Raw genomic sequence first — 24,402 nt, 5'->3', positions numbered from 1 at the left:
TTGGGCGTCCAAACTGGTAGCGACTGCAAATGACTATATAATACCACCAGGCGACTCGGAGTTATTATATTACTTTGATAATTACGTTGTATTAGGGGAGAAAGATAAATTGTTTTGGAGACCTTTACTTACATCAAATAATGAACAGGGTGAGAACCGTTAAAGATTTTCCTTTTGTAGAAATTGCATTCTAACACGATTAGATACAATATCAAGATACAAGAAATTATATCAAAGATTTGGTCAAAGGCTGAATTGAAAAAATTTTTTTTGTTGTTATAAATAACGAATCACTGAATATTCAAATTGTTACGAGTGCTATGAGCCGTAAAACTATTCTGATTCTATATATAAGTTTACTTTTAATTGTCGTCAAGTCAGGAAAGAATTCTAGGTTAAACATTTTCAAAGAAACGAAAATCTTTCTTTGGTATTTTACCTACGTCTGCCCCTGATTGTTTTTAACTAATAAAAAAAAATTCGCTAAATATTATCTTTTCCTACTTCAGCTTTCGCTAAAAGCGAGTCTCAAAAATTTAATATCACAGATATTCACAACAATACGCACAGTCCGCTGCAGATAATGATGACCCACCCAGATACAAACTAAAACCATTGAAAGATCTAGTATATCTGTTGCACACTGTACATAATTACTTTAATTCATTCATACCTCCTAGGCTTTGGCCTCAGTATTTCATGCGGACCGGGCTGCCTGCGCGGCGTCCAGGCTGCGCACGCGCACACCCGCTCCAGGGGCTCCGCCGCCGCCCCGCTCAGCGCCGCAGCCTCCGAGCGGCCCGTGCACGCATCTTCACTATAAAGAAAAAGATAATTTCTCATTATTTCAACAATTCCGGTAAGTATTCCTTGTAACTAAAACATATAAATCACGCAGGCCTCTTATCCGAAGATGTAGGCAGATACTAAGCACATCTTTCCACTTGTCACGATCCCTGCTTACTTCTTTCGCTTCATCAATTTATTTTTCACTTTATGCAATTTCGTTAGTTTGTGATACTCTTGACCTAACCTTTCGTAAGGACGGAACGTACCTACCCACGTACATATTAACACGTTATTTATCTCTGAGGGGGTAAAAAAAATCTACAGTCATAAAAATATAGGCTATAGGTTGGTTTAATGAAGAAATTGATATTCAAATAATGACATGCAAACTTAGGGCAAATGTAAAAATTTGTCTTTTTTTTTTAAATTTCAGATTTTAGTGACAAAGAAACTTTATTGTATCAATAGCCTTGTAAACGACTCGTATGGCGAAAAGGTGAGGTAAAGGATATATAAGTATACACATTTTTTTTTTTTAAATTTACAGTAAGTCTTTCATGACACCTGTAGCTTGTGTTGGAATTATAGAAAGCAGGTTAATAATTCCTTTAGTGTCTGTCTTCTTTAAGTATTAATCTCATTCCGCAGTTTCATTGGATGAAATTACCGTTAAATATGTTTAGTGTTATTGCATTCGGATTCAGAACATCTGCCCGAGAGTGATAAAATATTAACGATTAACAGGTGCGGCGATAGGGTAAGAGGACTTACTCGTTTTAATTGACATGTGGCTGATATTGAGCAAGAACCATAATTATACGTATTATGATCTAATTAAAATCATTATAATCTAAGTGTTTAATACAGAACGATTTCTTAACCTTTGTCGGAACTTGTTTTGATAGAAATTAAAACTGCACTTTCTGAAATAACTCACTGAACTTATATTTTTAGTATTTGGTTCATATATTAGGGTATTAACATCCAGGACATTATAAAAAGTGAACTTAATTCGATACATTTAACATAGTACCTAACATGCGCTCTTCTCCTTTTTTAAATATTTGGTCAATATTCTATTTTTGTTCTTTTTTTTTCTTAACGGCCAGCAGTACCACTTTCTAATTATTGTGTACAATAATTTGAAAGTGGTACAATAATTCAAATTATTGTGTACAATAATTTGAAAGTGGTACTAACTGCACTAAGCATTTGTCTAACTAAACGTGACCGAAGCTGCTAAAACTTAAAAACCAGCCAAGTGCGAGAGTCGTCTTGAAAATACTGAAAGGCCACGTTCAGCTGTATGGCTTTATGATGGAATTGAGATTCAAATAATGACAGGTTGCTAGCTCATCGCCTACAAGAGGAACTCCAAGTGTTTTGCGCTTTTTACGACATCCATGTGAAAGATATGGAGTGGTCCTATTCTAAACTGTCGGGAACCACACGGCAAAAGACAACATACAAACAAATAAACTAATTTTCGCATTTATTGTTGTTGTTTTTCATAATTCCCACCACGAAAGCAAAAATAATGAATGTATCCTATAGGTACAGTCTTCAGTTGCATTTAGAAACCGCATTAGTATCACTTCCGTTTAGCACTCAGTGGTTCAGTGGGGTCGTTGACCCTGCTTTCCAGTGCATCGCAATGCACCACATGTGCATGGAAATACAATGACTCCCTTTGCGGCGTCGGTTAAAAAGGAGCTCTGTCATACTCGGATGTAAGGATTCGAAATTAAATTCCATTAAAACATCCCGTAGGAAAAAATTATGATGAAAAATTTTTGCCGTGTGGTTCCCGGCACCAATATAAAAAAAGAATAGGACCACAACATCTCATTTACCATGGATGTCGTAAGAGGCGACTAAGGGATAAGTTTATAAACTTGGGATTCTTATTTTAGGCGATGGGCTAATTATAATAATATCTCAATTCTAATTGTTAAATTAGAATTGAGATTCAAATATTGACAGGTTGCTGGCACATCGCCTAAATGAAGAATCCCAAGTTTATAAGCCTTAGTCGCCTTTTACGACATCCACGGGAGAGATCCTATTCTTTTTTATATTTGTGCCGGGAACCACACGGCACACTACGGTTTATTGATAATTGATTTGAATCGAAATAGATTCATACAATAGGTCCCTGTGCGCCCTCGGACAACGGTACTGCTATCCCGCGGGATTTGTATTACTTTTAAAGAGCTGGCCTGAATAACTGTCATTAAAAGGATAAGATATCTAACGTAGACCACTTGAATAATAACAGTGTTTAAAAAAAATAATCATTCAACCTCTTTGCAATAAATAAATAGGTTAGAACTGGCCACCTATAAAAAAAAATATTATGGAGAAAAATAAAATATCGCGGGAACGGTTTTCTTTTGTCACTTTTCGCTTAGAATATTATAATAACCTAAAGATCATCCGAGTTCTGTAATTAAATGTATATTTATGTCAATAAGTTCTTTTAATACAATTTATTAATAAATAACGATTTATTAACGTTACGTGCAGTTTTACTTCATAATATTCTCCAAGTTCCAACCAAGTAAAGAAATGTATCAATTTTTACATAACAACAGATATCATTGTCAACTAAGGAACTGACCTGACATGATTGATCAATGTGCATGAAGTAAAAGACTATGTATTCACCGCGGCAAGTCCAAAATGCAAAGATGTGTTCTTTGCCTACTTCCTCTTGGTTTGGTGGGTACCAAAAGCAGCCTGACGTGGTATTATGTACGCTAAGTATCAATATATTGGTCTATTATTTTGATGACAACACCGATCACCTTTTTACTCCGTACTTGTAAATTCTAACGGCTGGAGCATGAGTCGCGTGGGTCACACCTATAGATATAAACTTTCCTCAGGAAATCTTCTTTCCAACATCTGGAATATTCAGGAGCAGGAACAAAATCCGTCTACAACTTTCTGAGATAAGCGCATACATACACACAGACAGAGGAAGAATGATACGGGCGACTTTTTATTTAGTGATAACACGAAGCGACTTGTTACTCCTACTCTTATCTGCCGTACTTCTTGCTACATATCCGTTTCATTCGCTTCATCTATATTGCACACTAATCCTACTACTATTATAAAGGCGAAAGTTTGTATGGATGTATGGATGTTTGTTACTCTTTCACGCAAAAACTACTGAACCGATTACGATGAAATTTGGTATGTAGGTAGCTGAAGACCCAGAATAACATATAGGCTACTTTTTATCCCGCAGTTCCCGCGGGATTGATTCCACGCGGGCGAAGACGCGGGCGGCCTCTAGTCATACAAATTAGAATAATACATTAGTAAATCCAAAGCATTTCTTTCAAGCGTTTCTATCACCTTCCTGTACCTGGTACCGATTTCCAAATGAATGCTCATGCTTTGCCACACTTCCGTAAGAGAAATGGCATGGACGGGTTAAGTGGCACGCGACCGGCCGGGCTTGGAGTTCGAATCCCGGCATTGTACTCGTCATGGTAGATTGAACGAGTTTCCGACATATTGATGATATGGTATTTGTGGAGAAACTGTGATTTGAAAGCGATAATCTGACTAATAAATTGTTGTCATTTTCTTATATCTATATTTTGCTAAAAACATTACTTTTTGCTGAGCCAGACCTGTGACAACGAATTATTTAAAGGGCAATCCTTATTTTTGTTTTCTTTATTAAGTAACTTCTTTTTCATGAAAAACGGTACAGCCGATCAAGTTTTTTAGAAGTATAAAAACGGGCTTCATCAAAATTAATACATACATAGGTACATATAATCACGTTTATATCCCTTGCGGTGTAGACAGAGTCGATAATCTTAAAAATACTAATAGGCCACGTTCGGCTGCTTGGCTTAATGATAGAATTGAGATTAAAATAGTGACAGGTTGCTAGCCTGTCGCCTCAAGAAAGAATCCCAAGTTTATAAGCCTATCCCTTAGTCGCTTTTTACGACATCCCTGGGAAAGAGATGGAGTGGTCCTATTTAAGATCAATTCTAACAAAAAATTGTTAGCATAATTCGTAACCATTCCAAATTCTACAATTCTAAGTTATTAGCTATACCAACGTGATGAGGTCATAATGAAATATAATTTCAAAGTTAAAAATTCCTTTAAAACCAGTCGACGCCGGGAATCCGAGGCATCGCAGTTAACCCACTGGACAAGGCGGGGTCACATTAATCACGGGCCTGACGTGCCTGGCTACCGAATTTGTGTTTAAGAGATGTTGAGATCAAAAATAAGTGTGTTTTACTTATGTATATAAATCCAGAATGTTTACAATGGAATTTTAATATAATTCAAAAGTGCCGTGTGGTTCCCGGCACCAATACAAAAAAGAATAGGACCACTCCATCTCTTTCCCATGGATGTCGTAAAAGACGATTAAAGGATAGGCTTAAAAACTTGGGATTCTTTTTTAGGCGATGTGTTAGCAACCTGTCACTATTTGAATCTCAATTCTATCATTTAGCCGAACAGCTGAACGTGGCCTAATGATCTTTTCGAGATTGTTGGCTCTGTGTACCCCGCAAGGGATATAGACGTGACCATACTCGTATGTATGTATTTTGTAAATTTGTAAACACGCCAAAACTGTGTTGCATTCGTTTTCAAAGACACGTAATTTATCTGTTTGGCTATGAGAAATTTTATTTATTTATTTTAAATTAATGGCACAAAATACAATAGGCTATTTGACAAAGTTCTAAAAACTATCTTAGGGTATTTATTTGTTTATAAGGAGCCCTACAAAAATACTTTTTTGCCTTTATTACAGCTATTTTATTAAAAAATCGAAAAAGAAAATGAATTATTCAAATATGCCGCCAAAACGCGACTTTTAGCAATATGGCGGCCATGGCATGCAGTGACGTAAATTTCGTGTAAATACCATACAAAGCTTGTTGGTGTTTCGAAAAGTTTTGATTTTCTCTTGTTTTATTTAACTTGTGCCAAGTCATATGTGTGAAAATTATTAAAATGAGTTCCTATAAATGTTGTGCAGTGCCTCAATGCACTAATACAACAATAAAATCTCCTACGATACTGTTTTTTTCTATGCCGATGGATTTGAATATTCGCAAGAAGTGGTTTCAGATCATGATCTATGATCAGTGGTTACCAAGATATACTTACATTGATGTTTTCACATTCCTCAATTCGGCAGCATAGAAATCTGGATTGTCTTTGAAGAAGACAATCCAGATTTCTTCTTCCAACCATTATTGCGTCCACTTTTGGTAGGTTTCGACTGTCAGCTTTCGCGGAATTGGTTTCCATTATTAAATACCTATGTTATCTGAGTAATCCTGAGCGATCAAACACTTATAAAATCTTGAAAAATAATAGCGAACACTAAGGAACGGTACGATCCACAGTCTGTTTATGGATAATTGACGTCATAATAGAAATAGCCAATCACGTTCGTTTTTAGTCACGTGACAGCTGCATATAAAAACCTAATTTTCTGAGACGGATTTTGTTTAAATAATGCAATATTTTTATCTCGCGTTATTACAAATCGCTCCAAAAAAATAATATTAAGACTGATGACATAAAAGAAATGTATATTTTTAATACAGTCAAATAGCCTATTGTATAGCACAATTGGCGGACTTAATGCTAGAAGCATTATCTATCAATCAACCATTGGGAATTACCTAACTAATTAATTTATGGTCAAGTTGTTGTATTTTTGTGCCGGACAAGGTCATGGAGGGTCACTTTGTGTAAATTATTCGAGTTCACTCTATAATCACGATGATGGCCGGACCCCAGGCTCTCTAAAGAGGACGTACTCGAGATTGACGCCATTAGAATGATGATGTATGATGACACCTTATCATAAGTGAAGCCACTGGAGATAGCTGGTATAACAATCAATTTTAACCAATAGGAGTGCCGTGTGGTTCCCGGCACCAATAGGAAAAAGAATAGGACCACCATCTCTTTCCCATGGATGTCGTAAAAGGCGACTAAGGGATATGCTTATAAACTTGTGATTCTTTTTTAGGCGATGGGTTAGCAACCTATCCCTATTTGAAACTCATTTCTATCATTAAGCCAAGCAGCTGAACGTGGCCTATTAGACTGTCTACTCCGCAAGTGATATAGACGTGATTATATACGTGATATGTATGTATGTATGTCAATAAATTGAAGCATAACTCTCACACACCCTTCCCTGATAAGTGGCCCGCATCGCCCCCCTCATTACGACAAATTGTCCAATTGTTTATTGTCTCCGACATAAATGCAGAGTTCGATGACATCTGAAGCTTTGAATGACGGCATGGAACTATGTAGTTATTTGGATGACACAATGGTTTTCGACCCTTTACTTAAAGTTTTTTTGACAATTTGCCTCATAACTTAGATGATAGGTTAAATGTTTTCAATTGCAGTTCTAAGCCGTTCGTTTGCTTTGTTGCACTGTTAAAAAAGTCTGCCAAAGAACTAGATGGTTACAAGCAAATGGAGCAAATGTTATGTAACTAGGTAACTATGTGGAAGTGCTTATTAGCTAAGTTGCTTCTTATAACATGAGAATGATATATTAAGTATAAAGGAACTCTTACTTCTCTGCATTGGGTTCATAATTTAGTTTAAAAGCGATGAATTTCTAACATTTTATGAATTATTATTAGTCAAGTCAATAGCTGAACGTATATATATATATATGTGTGTGAGTGTATGCATGTTATTTATAACATAACGAACGAACCACTAAAAGAAGTGGAAAGATGTGGTCTCTTTCTACCGTTCTTGAAATAGGCGTTATTTTATGTATGTATGTACGAACCACTAAAGTATATTTTAAATGTTTAGTTAACTAGTTAAAAAAGGCCTTAGGCTTTTATAATAACGTTAACAAGTGACCTTCGCGTGACGTCTCTTAAAATACCCGCAGGCATCACTTCATATTATCTGGTGGCACATCCTAATCACTTATATATGTATACTAGCTTTTGCCCGCGGCTTCGCCCGCGCAATTGTATTTTAGATTATAAGGAATCGCCATAAAATTTCACCCATTTTTTAATCCCGTATCGTGCGAGACTGTTTTAAGTTTATATTTGATTTAAATTCATATGGATTCTCCCGTCTTGTCTTGTATTTTTTACTAACCAATATTTAAGACTTCTTACACTTCGACACCCATCAAAAAACAAAGTTTCATACAAACTTCCAACCCTTATTTTTCGCCCTTGAGATGCAGATTTCAAAATCCAATGTTTTAATGATTATTTCATACTAAACAAAATTTAATTTTAAAATTTCATGTGCCAAACGTTAAAATTGACGAAATTTCATACAAATTTACAACCCCTATTTCACCGCGATAGGAATGCAATTTTTAAAATCTTATTACTGAATTCGAATTTTTTACTAAACAAATATAACATTTTATGTGTCCGACATTAAAAATGACAAAGTTTCATACAAACTTACCACCCCTATAGGAATGAAATTTTCAAAATCCAATAAATGAATTAATATTTTAATCTAACCGTGAATTTAAATCTAATGTGTCCAACACTAAAAATGACGAAGTTTCAAACAAACTTGCAACCCCTATTTCACCCCCTTAGGATGTGACATCTAGTTAGTAAGGTATAGATTAATCTAATTTATGTAAGTAAGTGGGTTACGCTTAAAAATTAGTAAGGCATCTGTGTTATCGCCAGAATAAAAAGGGGTGTTATCGGATTGAAATCGATACTTTGGGCAGCTTTTAAAGCTCATTAAGTCGAGTGAATCCGATCTTGGACGAGAACAAACTCAATCAATTAACTATGGATCGATAGCAGATGGGACTAATATGGCCATACGTTTTATAATTCAATTACAAAACCTCTCATAATTTAACACAATATTCATCATAACAGCGCTTCAGTGTAGTTTGTTCAGACGCTTCGTTTCATTTGCGCTTTGAAAGCGGTAAAAGATTCAAGTATGTTGTTATTATTGTTAGTTATTTTTTATGCTGTTAGTAGTTGATTACTTTTACGTAAGAAATTTATTATAACTTTGAGATAATTTAAAAATCAGTTAATAAGTTGAAAGTATTAAGATTAAAACTTATGTGTTATACACATAATTTCGACCGTATTTCCTATTGATAGGCAGTGACTATTAATTTTCACTTGCAGCCTACGATCCTTACAAGTTACGCTCTTGTTATCACCACGCCCATTTTCTTGTGAGCCTAATGAATCATTCATACAACGAAGTGCTCTCAACAAATTATTTAAAGTGTACTTACAGCGAAAAGCAATTAACGATTTGGTTAATTTCTTTACGCATCCCGGCAAAGGTTCCACACAAAACCAACCAAATATGTACCAAATAAACCACACGTTCTTGAAATTGCGCCAACAATGAGGGCAACACCAAATTAGTGCACCTTTTTGTTCACCGAGGGGTCCAAAAGTCCGCAACTCGTGCGCAGCGTGGCCACTCCTTTTACCTGACAGAGTGGAATGCAAAAGGCATAAAAAACGATACGATTTATTCTGCCCTTTTGGACATGCCTCGCGTTCTTTAGGAGCATCTTGATGGCATTTGCCAGTGTCGGGATAACTATGCAAATTACTGTTTTAATGTTGCTAATTTTACGCCGATGGGGGAAGGTTGTTATTGTGGTATAATTATACATACTTTAACTACATACATATAGTCACGTCTATATCACTTGCGGGGTAGACAGGGTCAACAGTCTTGAATGGCCACGTTCAGCTATTTGGCTTATTGATAGAATTGAGATTCAAATAGTGACAGGTTGCTAACCCATCGCCTAAAAAGAATCCCAAGTTTGTAAGTCTATCCCTTAGCCGCCTTTAACGACATCCATTGGAAAGAGATGGAGTGGTCCTATTCTTTTTTGTATTGGTGCCGGGTACCACACGCCACTTTATAGTATACCTAATTATAATACGGAATATCCACAACGGAAAGAAGACGGTATGACGGATGCGTTTGGGGTGAGAGGATAGGAGGGTTTAGGAGGATAGTTTGTGCAAACAACTTGTTGAGTCGCTGTATCCCTCGACGTATTCTTCTTCTAGCGTGTCAATGGCTTTAAACTATATGTCTTTAGCTCAGAAAGAATCGACGTTCATTGCAGATTCAGAGGCCGCATCCAAATCACCCTTTGCATGTTGAGAAAGGACAGCTAGTATCCGTAATAAGTCGTTAAAGTCGTAGTGGTTCAAATCCACTAAGACTTGAATAATCTAATACAAAGAAAAAGTTAATGCCAACAACACTATTGGTAGATAATGCAGGTATATCTGCCTCCAACTGAAGATTTAAGAACAACAGAATTTAACGCAATTCACTCGAAGCGCACAGGTGCAACGCCCATGTTTTTGTAATGTATCATTAATTTCGGGCTCGCGTCTGTAATAAAAAGATCGAAATTCCTCATTCGAGAAGATTTCTCGTGTAGATTACCTATATGATAACCTTATCTTTTACGTTTCGCCTTAATTATTTTACACTTTCGATGTATAATTTTGATTACTTCTTTAGTATGTTACATCAATTCATATTTTGTACTTAGGTGTAAAAGGATTTTTATATTATGCAATGAATGAATGTGTAAAGTGAATGAAAAGGGGAAGAAATTTAAGATTTAATTATTAGTAAATCAACCTTTGGCAAAGGATTAATAGAAATAATCTAAGAACAAATTGTATTTCTGTAGCTTATTCACTTGTACCAAAAACGTCTTATTTTCCCAACATACCAATAATTTTAGTAAATGGTAAACTATCAACTAAAAGTAATTATGTATATGAATTCATTGAAAGATGAATTCACTCCGAAATCTTTATAAAGCACTTCAGTTAATGCACGGAAGGCCTAAAGGTCTTAAGACGAAACACTCGTTAGTAGGTACTTGAGCATTATGTCTCGATAATGCCAATTTAAACAGAGTAATCTGCGGGCTGGCTCTTCAATCTAACCTTTCCATTTCAAACCCTTTAGAATAAGCACTTTATTTCGATATAAATAGATTCGTAAATGCAACAGATGCAGATATAAGCGTATGTCATAAGACTCGTGCGGTGTGTCGTGACGGTTTGAATGCAACTGTCAAATGCATAAATGATAACTTACTTTTTAGATATAGTAAGTATTTTTATCAAAAGCTGTGAATAAAGGTCACTCGATCTTCGTGGTTCCAAAGACCAAAAAGTTTCACTTTAATACTCAACACAGTTAAGTTTTAGTCTTTTTGGTTAAATAAAGCATGGCTTTCAAACAATCAAGTGCTTCAAGCTGGGTAAAATTTTGGCAAAATTATTTCGCAGAAATTATTATGTACCTTACATGCATGCCAAACTCTTGTGCTTGTGATAACCAGGGTATTAAAAAAAAACCACTCACAAATGTATGATCCAATGGTTGACTGGTAGATAATGCTTCTAGCATTAAGTCCGCCAATGGTGCTTTACACTCTTGTACAATCAAGTTTAAATGAATATATATTATATTTATATGACATTATTATTAAGGCTCAAGAAGACGCAGACTTCCAACTGATCAAGTAGGAGGAAGTAAAGGAAGGCTTGCAACCAGCATTGAAAGTAATTTAATCTTTATGGAAGAAAACTATAGCTGGTCATTGATTTGGGCGGTCGGAATGGAAACTCTTAATTAAGTGGCCTTGTGATATAAGAGTACTTGCGTAGGTCATAGAAATTGAAAAAATGAAATGGACTATGTTGTACCGACTTCAGCTCGAGACGGGAGGATATATGACTATATGTATTGATAATTAAATAAATACGGGACAGATTATACAGATTGAGAGCCTTGAAGTAAGTTCGAGATTTGTGGCAAACGATACAATATTTTACAATAAATACTTATAAAGATAACCATACAAAACCCAGAACAATTTGAAAAAGTTTGTTTTCATCATGCCCTGGCCGGGATACGAACCCGGGACCTTCGGTGTCACAGACAAGCGAACTACCGCTGCGCCACAAAATCCGTCCATAATATGTATAAAAGCGTTGTGACCTACGTCATAAGCGATCAAGTCTAAGTTATCTATGTCCCCCTCTACAAACAATGGTGTCAGTGGATTTATGGAGCACTTCACGGGGATCGTGATCGCATTCTGCAGTTTCAGTATATTGACTATTCTTCCCTTTACTTGTAAGCTGTGCTCAGTGGCGTAACTACAGGGTGGCAAGTCGGCAAAATGCCACGGGCCCCCAGCCGGAAGGGGCCCCCGGTCAGAGGAGAATCCCAACTCCCAACATTTCTTATTTATCATACATGTTTAGTAAAAAAAGTTTTAGTCTTTGATTTATTTTTGTTACCTACTCAGTTTCCTACACAAGTAAAAAAAATATTAAAAATTTAAAGCTTTTGTAAAGAAAGGGTTGTAACCCAGTTTTAGAACGTACCTATCCGATGAATTTGCCACGGGCCACGAATGGTATAGTTACGCCACTGGCTGTGCTCTTACTCATAACTCCTAAATATTGGTTTTGAAATGCTAGACAGGGAAATCTTTGAACGAGCTTTTGTAGCTGTTCATCATAAGGTCAAACTATCTTATTAATAATAGATAGAAACAAAATAAAAAAAATCAAGAAGCCTTTCTTTCTCTGACCTAACTGTTTGCTAATGAAACGGATTAGAAAACATAACTTCAGACAACACACATAATTCTGATATTGGACACAAAACTTTTATAATACCGTATCGAGACATTGATACAATAAATATTAGACTATTGATTTTTTTCTGAAAGTAATTCTACACAACGTTCAGTTGGGAAATAATTTTTGTTTATAGTTTACCTGGCTGGACAAAACATTGGTCTTAGAGTGGCTCATAGTACCCAACTTACCTACCAAAATAATAGGTCAGATAAGAGTATAAACATGTCAAAACGCAGCGTTATCCACCCACGTCTGCCTGCCTGAAGGGTGACAATGATAAGTATTGTATTACAACTAGTATTCGCAATGCTTAACTTGAAATTTCGTAATCTGCATCGGGTCTTGACGGGTGTATATGCAAGACTTCAGGTTATAGAAAACATTTCCATTTATTTATGGATGTCTTAAAAGGCGACTAGGGGATAGGCTTATGATCTTGGGATTCTTCTTTTGGGCGATGGACTTGCAACCTGTCACTATTTGAATCTCAATTCTATCATTAAGCCAAACAGCTGAACGGCCTATCAGTCTTCCCCAAGGGATATAGACGTGATTATATGTATGTATTTCTATTTATATTAACACTCTACAATTCTGATAGGTAAATGCAAAGCTAATTGACGTGGCTACTCTTAAGAAATCAGGTCAATCTCTAAAGAAATAAGGTTTGTAAATAGGGTTTACGCCACTACTTGTTCTGAACGGCGAAGGAGGCTACAATTTTCCAAAAATTTTCAAGTTATTTTCCGTTACTTTGAAAGAAGCAACTGAAATTGCAACTGGTAATGGAGATTATAAAATGAGTAAAAATTAATAACAGCAAGTATATATAGATAACAAGAACCAATTTTATTGGAACGATGAAAACAAGCCGTAACCGATATTCACCAGTTAGCACCTAGCTCTGCAGTGCTAACAATTTGGGCACAACCAAACTCACGAACTCAAATCCAAATTTAGGGCACTAACCACAGTAAACGTTATTTTAAAAGGAGATCTTTCGATTATGGAGAAGCACCTAACGGAAGATACTTATTAAGTTTTAGAAAATGTTACTGCAGACAAACCTAAAAATATTTTGACAATAAACAGACGAGAAGAAATGAGAGAGATATACTCGTAAGAGAAGATGTCTAAAAGACGTCTTCAGCGTAACTTCAATTTTGAATCCGGAACGGATTAATGTATGTAATTTGGAAACAAGGTTAAAATCAAAAAGTATAGAAATAGAGAGTACGTAGAGAAGCACGGGTTCCCTTTATGATCACAATCCAGGAATAAGTACCTAAGTACGTCCGCAATTATAGGAAGAATTTCCTCGTTAGTTCCGTCATGAGTTACTGATTAAACTAATGAGAACATTCCTTAGAAACGAGTCATTGACAAGTCTTATGTAATATTTAAGTTATCAAAACTTTGATCTGAAAACTGCAGTCTTTTTTACATAACAGTAAGTTAATCATTAGCAAAAATAATATCATTTCAGTATCTTTACATTTGTCGGCCTACACTCTTCAACAATGTTATGTCCCTATATATCTATTCAAAGTTAGTACTTCATTTTAATTAAAAAATCCCAAATATGATACTTGCGGACTGATAGACAGATAATAAGTAATGGTAAAAAATATACCGGAAACATAAGTATTATCGGCAACAACTCTAAATGATTTCAATGTCGATATGATTTAGCCAAAGATCAGTATCATAATAATTATTGTAATTTAAATCTTATCGAAAATTCCCTCAATAAATCGAATTACAAATACATTTTACATTTCAAACTGCGTAAATAACGAATTAAACACAAACTATTACCGAACCGGTGTTTCAACAGGTAAAATGTCATAAAAAGCAATTCTCATTACCTCGCCATCCATCCCAGGGGTGCTCCAGCCTATTACCAAGTACACTGGAAGTCACTATCACTACACAACACAGAACTTTTACTTTTAGGACGCAAAGCGGGACTACACGACACTGCGGCCCGCGCTCGGCTCTCCTATAAATTCTTTACAAGCCTCGTGCTGAGCCTGGCCCTGTACAGTCGGGCCCATAAGCCCTTTGGATATTTTTTGTGGTATTTTGACTTTTGGCCGAAAAGGTTCGGACATAACAGGTAGATAATCCACATAATTTCGCCTTTTGTGCTTTAAAGATTGTATTTGTGTGAAAGGGTTAGTGAAGTTTCTTTTGGTTTTCTGTTAATAAAAGTAAATTACGTCCTAAGTAGATAAAAGCTTCGTTGTTTGGTTTCAATTGCTATAGTTATTATGAGACAAGATAAAACTTAGACTTTCAATAGATTTCTTTCAGAAAATTGGCAATGGTGTATTGATCGGCAGCGGGCTTATGATTGACCTTTGGGGGACGCCTTAATTAAATTGAAGACGCTTAATTTCATTAAGAAAAAGTGAGACCTGATAAAATTACATAACACGCACACAAAATTATGATGAGAACGAGAAACAAAAAGGCTGTGTTGAAAATAGACTTAACAGTTTTAATCGATGACGACATGCACTAAAACCTAAGCGAAACCAATCGCCAAATCAGCGATCGGGAATATAACAATTTGTGGGCTATAAAAATTATTTCACCACGTGGGTTTTTAATTAAAAATTAAGCGTAAGATTGTACTTCGGCGCGCGCGCAGCCTCCGGTCGTCGCTCGGGCAACCAGTTAGACCGCATGCCCCTCCCTGCCGCTAACTTGTCCCAAACTGGCATTTAACCCACCCGAAACTCAACCATAACCAAACTACAGAACGCCTACATTCTTCAGGCTAAATTTGGTCGGTACATCCTTACGAAATTAAGACACATATCACTGCTATTTCGTATGAGGCATGCCGTACTGGGTTCCCTAACACACGCCAGGGTTCAGTCTAAAGTTATTCTTATCCTGTGGGCTGTAAGGTCGAGTCCTGCTGCAGGATCATTTGAGAGGAATGCACCTGCTTGCTACCGCGCAATGATTGCACCTACAACAATAATATTTACTGAGATTCGTTAAATATACGAGGGCTAGAACACGTGGTTTTCTTTTTTGTTGAATGGTGGATCTCATCTATTCATCATATGCTCATGCGCATGCCTATGCTAATCGTAACTATTGTATGAAGGCGAAAATAAAAAGCTATGAATAATGCTTTTTCAGCAATTTTCTTAGCGGTGTATCTTTTGGTAACACATACATACGTAATCACGCCTTTCTCCCAGAGGGGTAGGCAGACTACATCTTTCCACTTGCTACGATCCCTGCACAGGTAGGTACTTCTTCCGTTTCATCCACAATCATAACAATCTCTCTCTCTCTTTATGCAAGCTCGGCAGTTTCTGGTACACTTGACCCTTTGCCTTTTGCATAAGGATAATTAATTTGAAACCATTTTTGTAGTAGGTACCCATCCAGTTTTGAGCATTGATGTATGTTTTCATAGCATAAATTTTTCGTTATAAAAGTTGAGTGAGAACTGAGACAAGACATGCTAAGATCTAGTTTTGCCCTAACGAACACAAGAAGGTGATCAAATAAGTCGAAAGCTGTTTACAGTACAATGAAACTACACTCATACTACGGCCGTTTTAAACCCTCTTTCACCATGACAGACAATTCAACTCTTCTCTACGTCAAACAGATGTCAACCAACAAACCCGACAAACAGAACATAACCAATTTAACAAAAATGCCTTATTAAAAATCACAGGAATGATTAAAGACAATGGAGACCACTGCATGCCGTAAATCTACATGCTCCGCGGTAAATAAATTCACTAGACTCAAGGAAGTATGAGTGGGAAAGCTCCAAGTCGAGGTCAAGGTAATTACCCAAAAAAGCAAATTTTCAGAATGCCGTTCCCGAAAAGGAAAAGAGAAACTCTTATAGTATCATTTTATATCCCCTCTGTCCATCCATTCAAGACCTTTTTCTCAGAAATGGGTACGTACCAAGTTGATGTAATGATGTATATATTCGAAATACTTCTAGGTTGTCAGTTTTAGTCACTTTAATGCTATGTTATACTTATTTCAATGCGATCAAAAGATAAGATATAGCGATAGCCCATCGCCTAAAAGAAGAATCCCAAGTTCATAAGCCTATCCCTTAGCCGCCTTTTACCACATCCATGGGAAAATAACGGAATGGTCTAATTCTTTAAAAGACAGTTTTCCGAATTTCGCTCAGAAACCAAAATTTTACGTTTTGAACGGACGCGTACTCTAGTTGGTATCTTTGGTTCCAGGTTCTTCGTCATCAGGCGGAGGGGGGGCAGCAAAATGGCTACCCATCGTGGCTGCCGTGGTGGTGATAGCTGGCATTCTGGGGTTTCTCTACAAGTTCGTGTTTGGACGCCGTAAAAGCGGCTGCCCGGTACAACTGAACCCTTTGAAGAGGAGGTGGCCCATTGAGAAGAAATCTTGGTTCAGATAACAGGTGTCGTAACTGATTTAAACAATTTCCAATAGTGGAAGGTATTAAACAGATTCAAAGGTAATAAAACTAGTTTTATTGATCCTCCCGAGAAATTTGCTGTCGTGAAAAATAAACTATTTAACTCCAAAATAGTAAGTAGATAGTTTTTGAGTTCAATTAAATATGAGTACAAATCTTTTTAACTGACTTCAAAAAAAGGAGAAGGTTCTCAATTCGACCTTATTTTGTTTTTGTATGGGTATTTTCAACCTCAAGCCCCCGCAACATGGCACGCTACGCCGCTACCGCTACGCCGTTTTTATCGCGCAAAAACTATCGATATTTCACTTAGGAATTCAAGGTGCACTATTTGTAAATTTCAACTTTTCTTTTTTTTGCCTCATATCAAACAAAAATCTCCACAGAATCAAATAGGAATAGACGTTACTTACAATTTAACCATAGGTGTAGATTTATGTAGTTCCGCAAATTCGCCCCTGAATATTTTTGAAACTTGTACTAAAATATTAAAACTTACCATGAATACCTTTAATTCCTTTTAATCTTTTGGTAAATAAGTATAGGATTGTTTTTTTTTTAATAACTGAAGGCACACCAATTTAAAAAAACGTTATTTTGATCAACGCCATTTTTGAGTTTGAAAAAAAAACAAACCAAAAACCTTTTCGAGAAATAAATATTTGTAGGAATCACAAATATTTATTTCTTGAAAACGTTTCAAACAAGAAGTTCGGTTGTCATTTTTCCCTTGCGATTAAGTTAATATTTAAGGGATCTAGTTAGATCTATGTGTGTGATAACTTATTATAAAAAGAGGTAAACACAAAATGAACGAGCCAATTTATTACATGATATTGTATTTGGAACAATTTCTCTCTTACCGCGTTATTATAATATAAATTAGCTTGGTGAATGTCACTAATACAAAATATATATTAATATAACTTATATTATAGGTACATCTATCGCCCCTTTAAACAATTTGATAATAACGTCGCCGCCGGGCCGAAATAAAAAAAAAAAACATTACGATTACATAAAAAAAAATATAAGTCACCTTTTTTTTGTTTAAATAACTTTACCACAAATTTGGAGCAAGCGGGCCGCGACAATTTTTTTGTTAATATTTTAACTAACTTTTGTCTATGGCCTGCAATGGCAAATTCAAACCGCTTCATACGTCTTCTTCAGCCTATATATGGCATTATAACTATATGTCGTATGAAAGAGTTTTACAAAAAAAATATACGAAATATTTATAGTGATAAAAGTAATTCGATTCCTAAATTATTTATTTTATTTAGGCAATCTCTAAGGTAATGCAAAACTAGCCAAATTATGGACGATTTGCAAAACAAAACATAAATTTCATACATTCACGACACAACTTCGAGAATATTTATGATCACTAAATAAATAAATTGTAAGCTATATAAATAATTTATTTTAATAAAACCATTGCATCATTTTACAATTATGTTCTGCCCCGTATTCAGATAACTTTTAAATTGAAAAAATATCCAATATATTTAAAACACAATCTACCTATCTAAAGTTTTACCAAACATACATTTTGTTCATTTCAAAATTAATACTTTGACAGGCAATAGTATATTGATTATGTACCTAATAACTAGGACACAATGTTTTAATTTTCAGTAATATAATATTAATCAATGTGTTACTTTAATATCGCACACGCATAAATTATTAATATTCACAATTCCTGACGTCCTGGCAAAAGGTCAGGCCAAAATTATAATAAAAAGTAATGAATGCAGTTTAAGGCAAATAAATATACAGGGATCTGGCAAATGGAAAGATGTCTGCCTACCCGTCATGTAAAGGGATGTGAAACGCATGAAATACACTTTTATGAAAAATTATTTAAACCAGTCTAGCACAGCACGCGCGACGCCGTTGTTATCGCGCGAAAAACTATCGCTGTCCCGTTTCACAGCATAAAAAAAACGAAACAGCGATAGATTTCGCGCGATAAAAAGTCGTTGCGCATGCCATGTTATAGGGATTGGAAATTAATGATATGATGAAGATAATTATATGGTATTATGTCGAATCATTAGTTAAACCACACATGGGAGATACCTCACTTCGGTTTCTCGATATGTTAACATGTTTGTTAAAAGTGATAAATATTTTATCCATGCCATCCAAATGAGCTGATGCTAATTATTAAGTGTGTATAATATTTTCTTATAAAAGAGGACACTGACTGAAAAATAACACACACCTAGAACCGCTTGGTCTACTTAGATGTAGGTTTTGTGGTCTGGGAGAGAATTTTGCCAAAATTCCCGCGGGAACAAAAAATTGGCGTTCACGCGAGCGAAGCCGCGCACTCTAGTATAAACATGAAAAGCTGATGCTCAAAAGGATACCTATTATCAAACGTACAACTCCAAATTTCATTGTTTTTTTTTGTTTTTACACAATTAATATTGTTGCACTCTCGCCCCTGTATTCTATTTATGTCATTCATAAAGTTATTCTGAAAACGATAATTAAATACATATACATATGTCACGTCCATATACCTCACGGGGTAGACAGAGCCAACAGTCCCGAAAAGACTGAATAGTGATGATTATAATCCCAATAAAATCCTTGTTCAAACATGACATAGCAAGGTCCAGCGGCGACGCTAACTAAACTAGTGGCGGGTGATGACTATGCAGCGGTCACTGCGCAATCAGAAATCCACTTCATATAAAACCTGAAAACAAAATTTTTAAACGGGTATCAGGGAACCGTACTTTAAACTGGAGATTTTGCATAGTGCTTCTTGTTCCTGGCATGAGTCAAGATTATATTCTCAGATCTCTTAATGATGTAGGTATTAACAAACCTTAATTGAAACAGGAATAGTCTAATAAACTTAGGATTCCTAATAGGCTAATAAACCTGGGATTCCTCTTATGGGCGATGGGCTACCAACCTGGGACTATTTAAATCTTAATTCCATCGTTAAGTCATACAGCTGTATGTGGCCTTTCAGTCTTTTCAAGACCGTTGGCTCTATCCTGCCCGCAAGGGATTTGGTTGTCACTATTTGTATGTATGGGCATGGGTAATCTTGGCATTTTGCATATTTCTTTTTTGGGTTCTGAATGTAAATGATTAAAACGGGGCCCTAACTAAGCCTCTGCTGTCAGTCTAATAAATAACAATTATTTAAATGCCCCTTTAATAATGGCAAACATAATTTTCAAGCAATTGTTTTGGTAGATTTTAATGAACAGGTAGAAACATGAATATAAAAAATAAATATTCCTTTGTGCGTTAGTCCGATCCACACTTTGCCAGTTTTATTTCTTCCCTTAGTCCTGGTTACATTCTCACATTTCTGGAGTGAGCCATTAACCATGATCTTGGACTGGGTAAGACAAGTTTTTACGCATTCAGACATCTGATCGATTCAACCACTGAAATTTGTTAGGGATCCTGTCCGAAATGTACATAAATTCACTCAACTTTCCTGGAAAGGTAGGCTACATTATTCCAGTTGCTTCAATCTATTTCCCATCATCCACATTGAGCCAATTGATTAGGGTATCAAGATCATGGTCACAGGCACACCTTATGCTCCACTCCAAAGAGTTGAGGATGCTATGAGGAGTAATTTCTGATGAATAATAGTTAAAAACAAAACTAACCAACCTAAATCTGGTGTTATTTCCTAGCTTGCAATGCGTTAGACAGCCAGTCCATAGCCTGGTCCAGTCCCTCGCCGCGGACCGCTGACGTCTTGAAGATCTGAAACGTGCGGTCTCTCAGCGCGTCCAGACCCAGAGCTTGGTGGACCTCCGCCACTGTGAGGCACCCGGCCATATCTTGTTTATTTGCTAATACCACGAGGATTGCGTTCGCTAATTCCTCTTCCTGGAAAAATATTTAAAATAACATTATGTTTTATTGTACAGTTGTGACGTGATCATTTTTACCCCCAAAGCAAGTCATTAGATCCAAAGCTATGTAGGTATTTGAATAAAAAGCTGAACATTGCATTTTCAAAACTGTTGGCTCTGTCTACCCCATAATGGATCCAGATGTGATTATATATGTTTCCCTGAATACCTTATAAGTAGAATTTAGGTTAAAGAAATGAGCCAGTTTGCTAACTAATAGGAGAATACTAAGTTTGTAAACCTTTTCATTGATTGACTTTTGGAAAGCATCTAGCACACACATCTTTTCTATGATTCGAGACCAACAAAAAGTTTTTATTTTGCAAAATAAAAATTATACATACTCTTAACATATGCACCAACTCATCCTTAGATATTCCTATTCTATCTCGATCAGCCGAGTCTACCACATATATTATAGCATCTGTGTTGCCATAATAACATCGCCAGTACGGCCTGAAATAAAAAATAAAATTTATTATTATGTGCTTTAATAAATTTCATAAGTAACAGCATGTGACCTCTTTTGTTTTAATAATACTGCCTTAAATTAATCCAGTAGCCAGTTGTCTATTGTGAACAAGTAAATTTCCTCTGATTATTAGAACCTTTCAGTTTTTTTTATTAAAAAACAGTATATATTTATTGTACTTGTTGTGTACATAATAGTTACTCAAAAATTGATGTTCAAAAGAATTTTTAAGAGATTGTTTATGGCAGCAAGAATTGCATACCGGTTACAAGATCTTTAGATATACTCCAACAATTAAAAAGACTTCACAGTGAAAACAATGACTAAACCTAACAAACATAACCTCAATAAGAAATACCTTATACTGGTCTGTCCACCCAAATCCCATACTTGAAACTTAAGATTTTTGTACGTCACTTGCTCCACGTTAAAACCAATTGTAGGGATAGTGGTGACCACTTCGCCAACTTGTAATTTATACAGAATAGTAGTCTTCCCGGCGCCATCCAAACCAAGAATCAAAATCCTCATTTCCCGAGCCCCTAACAAACCTCTAAAATAACTAAATAGGCCACCTGAAATCACAAATATCGTGATAATTGATTCATGATGTTTAGCAAGTAGTAAAAATTATTTACGACACTAAATTTACTTACCCATTTTGTGATAAGCCTAGCCTATGTTAAATTAATTTTACACCTAAGGAATGATTTTGCAATTTTGTCTGAACATCCACAAACTACCAACGTAATTTCTACTTTATTTCACGGTCTTTTCTATAATATTTATCGTTTTTATCGGTAAATATTAGACATTTTACTCGAAAATCATACCAATACCAGTCATTTGACGTGTAAGCAAGCACTCAAAATAATGTTGCCATAACCAGTAGAATAAAATTTACTAAATGTAAGAAAAATCTAATAAATGTTTTTCGGAGCAATACCTTTGTCTTGTTAATCCATCATGTAATTCAATTAGTCATCATGTTATAAATTTAACTTTGCCTCTTGACATATATAAAATTAATTTAAAAAAGTGTTTTCTTTCTAAATCTTGGTTTACAAATACACAAAATTATCGAAAAGTTAAATAATATATATTTTTAACTAAAGTCAAATTTAGTGCCGTCGAGATAAATGTTAAATAAAACATGCGTTATTATTTGTTCATTTAGCTAAGCTGTATTAAACGTAAATTGACAGTAGGTACATATTTTCCTATTAGAAAAAATGTCTAATCAATCTTTGTCAAAATTGTAATTTACATACACACATACATTATAATCACATCAAGGTAGACAGAGCCAACAGTCTTGAAAAGACTGATATGCCATGTTCAGTTGTTTGGTTTAAGGTGCTTCTAAACGGGCCATATTTTCCGGCAATATGTGGCTGCAACACAGTGGCCGGAAACATTGCGAGCTATTCCAGCCATACTTCCTACGCAATATTGCAGCAATGTCCCGGACATATAGCCACACATGTTTTATATTGCTGCGAATGGCCGATATTGTTTTGATAGGTTGCCGGATGATCGCTCAGCTATCGATTATACTGCAATGTTGCCCAGCCAGTTTTATTGTTGTTTCAGTCGCTCTCTATTGTTATGATAAAGTTGTTATGATATAGACGCTTGCAACTTTTTGCATCGTTATAATCTCAGAAACGGTAGCTTTATTGAAAAAAAATATTGATTCCTTTTTTATAGATAACTTTATGATCTACAATCTATGTCTGAGGTAATCAATTATCCGATAAAACTTACCGATTTGAAGAATCGTGAAAAACCCATTTTTGTACCTTTGACCTTGGGTAATTTTTTTCCTTAAACCGGAATCATGGGGAATTTTGAAATAATGCTTTTGATTATGTTTTAAACAATTGACTCATTTTCAGCTTGATGGGAATTAATGTAGCTTCATTCTTATTTTTTGGTCTAAATTGACCGGACTATAAGTGAATTAATAATAGACAAAAATGACTAATACGTGGACTACAGAGACGGTGGTTGATTTTATCAATGAAGTTCATTTACATCCTGAGTTATGGGATACGAAAAGCGGAACTGTCTAATGTTTCACGCCTATTGAAGTAAGGTCGAATCCACTGTCTCTGCTTTTTCCTTTTTGATTTTTCTCGTAAAACCATATAGGCTGAGACGAGTGTGATTTCATCAGCCATTGTTGCCGGTTTGTGTAGCCCGTTTAGGAGTCTGCGTCATGCGCCATACAATTACAGACATAATGCAACACGTGGCTAGGCCATAGATTGCTCGGCTATCGTGGCAAATAAAATATTTTTGTGATGGCCGGGCAATAAGTTTCTAATAGTGCAGCTACAAATTGCAAAAAAATATGGCCCGTTTGCCTTTAATGATTATAATTAGATATAGATTATAATTTAATTACAAGTAAGTAACTTTCTATATCACAAAATTATTAAAATTAAGGGTTTTTTTAATTAAAAACAGCAGTTCCTTATTAACCGTTCAAAAATCTACTGAAACGTGATATTTTTATGGAATGGCAATATTTTTCGAATATGTCTTTTTCATCAACAAAACGCTTTAGCAAGAATGAAAATATTATTTTTAAAAAGTATTTTTTTTTTAAATGTCCATAAGTTTATTTAATAGAGGTAACATCTTCAAAAAAGTGCATTACGACCAATGAATGAAATAAAACTTATGTAAAGGTTTATGCATGGTTTAACGCCTATAAATATTTTCTTAGCAAACTTTTGCATGAAAATGTACAGGAATAGGAAGTAAAAATTTTTCAGAATTTCAGACATAACATCTGAAATTTACGATTGGGTCTAAATTATTAGTTTAAATTGTGTAGGTAAGTAGGTTAACAAAACCAGACAAGGCTATGTAGAAACTTCTTGAAACATAATGTTTATTATCATTTACCTAGTGCCTAGATTGAAATGTACCTAGTATATGACGATATAATTAAAAAACTAAAAAGTGTTACATTAAATTGACCCAATTTCGTTGATAGTAGATTAATATGTTACCATATTAAAAAATTCTGCTGATTTCCACAATGTTGATTTC

General features: G+C 35.4%; 1 protein-coding gene across 2 annotated transcripts; it reads right to left on the bottom strand.

Annotated features, from left to right (window-relative positions):
- Positions 1 to 19,314: 19,314 nt before the first annotated feature.
- Positions 19,315 to 22,215, bottom strand: LOC106140208 (ADP-ribosylation factor-like protein 1). Of its 2 annotated transcripts, none has more exons than XM_060944785.1 (5): positions 21,996 to 22,215; positions 21,698 to 21,914; positions 21,212 to 21,323; positions 20,616 to 20,841; positions 19,315 to 19,675 (listed from the first exon to the last, which is right to left on the bottom strand). In XM_060944785.1, exons 1-4 carry the CDS (start codon positions 21,997 to 21,999, stop codon positions 20,632 to 20,634), a joined length of 543 nt encoding a protein of 180 aa, XP_060800768.1. In that variant the 5' UTR covers positions 22,000 to 22,215; the 3' UTR covers positions 19,315 to 19,675; positions 20,616 to 20,631. The 2 variants fall into 2 exon arrangements, with proteins under 2 accessions (XP_060800768.1, XP_060800767.1); XM_060944784.1 differs by having other exon boundaries at positions 20,620 to 20,841.
- Positions 22,216 to 24,402: the final 2,187 nt, after the last annotated feature.

This window comes from Amyelois transitella, chromosome 6 (assembly GCF_032362555.1).
Source record: "Amyelois transitella isolate CPQ chromosome 6, ilAmyTran1.1, whole genome shotgun sequence".
Classification (NCBI taxonomy): domain Eukaryota; kingdom Metazoa; phylum Arthropoda; class Insecta; order Lepidoptera; family Pyralidae; genus Amyelois; species Amyelois transitella.
The sequence above is the reverse complement of the archived record's forward strand: the minus strand, read 5'-3'. Positions and strand labels throughout refer to the sequence as shown.

Coding starts and splice junctions, on each gene's coding strand:
- LOC106140208 (XM_060944785.1), bottom strand. Junction 21,324..21,697: donor GGTGGACAGACCAGTATAAG/GTATTTCTTATT, acceptor TTTTTATTTCAG/GCCGTACTGGCGATGTTATT. Junction 20,842..21,211: donor AGTTGGTGCATATGTTAAGA/GTATGTATAATT, acceptor ATATTTTTCCAG/GAAGAGGAATTAGCGAACGC.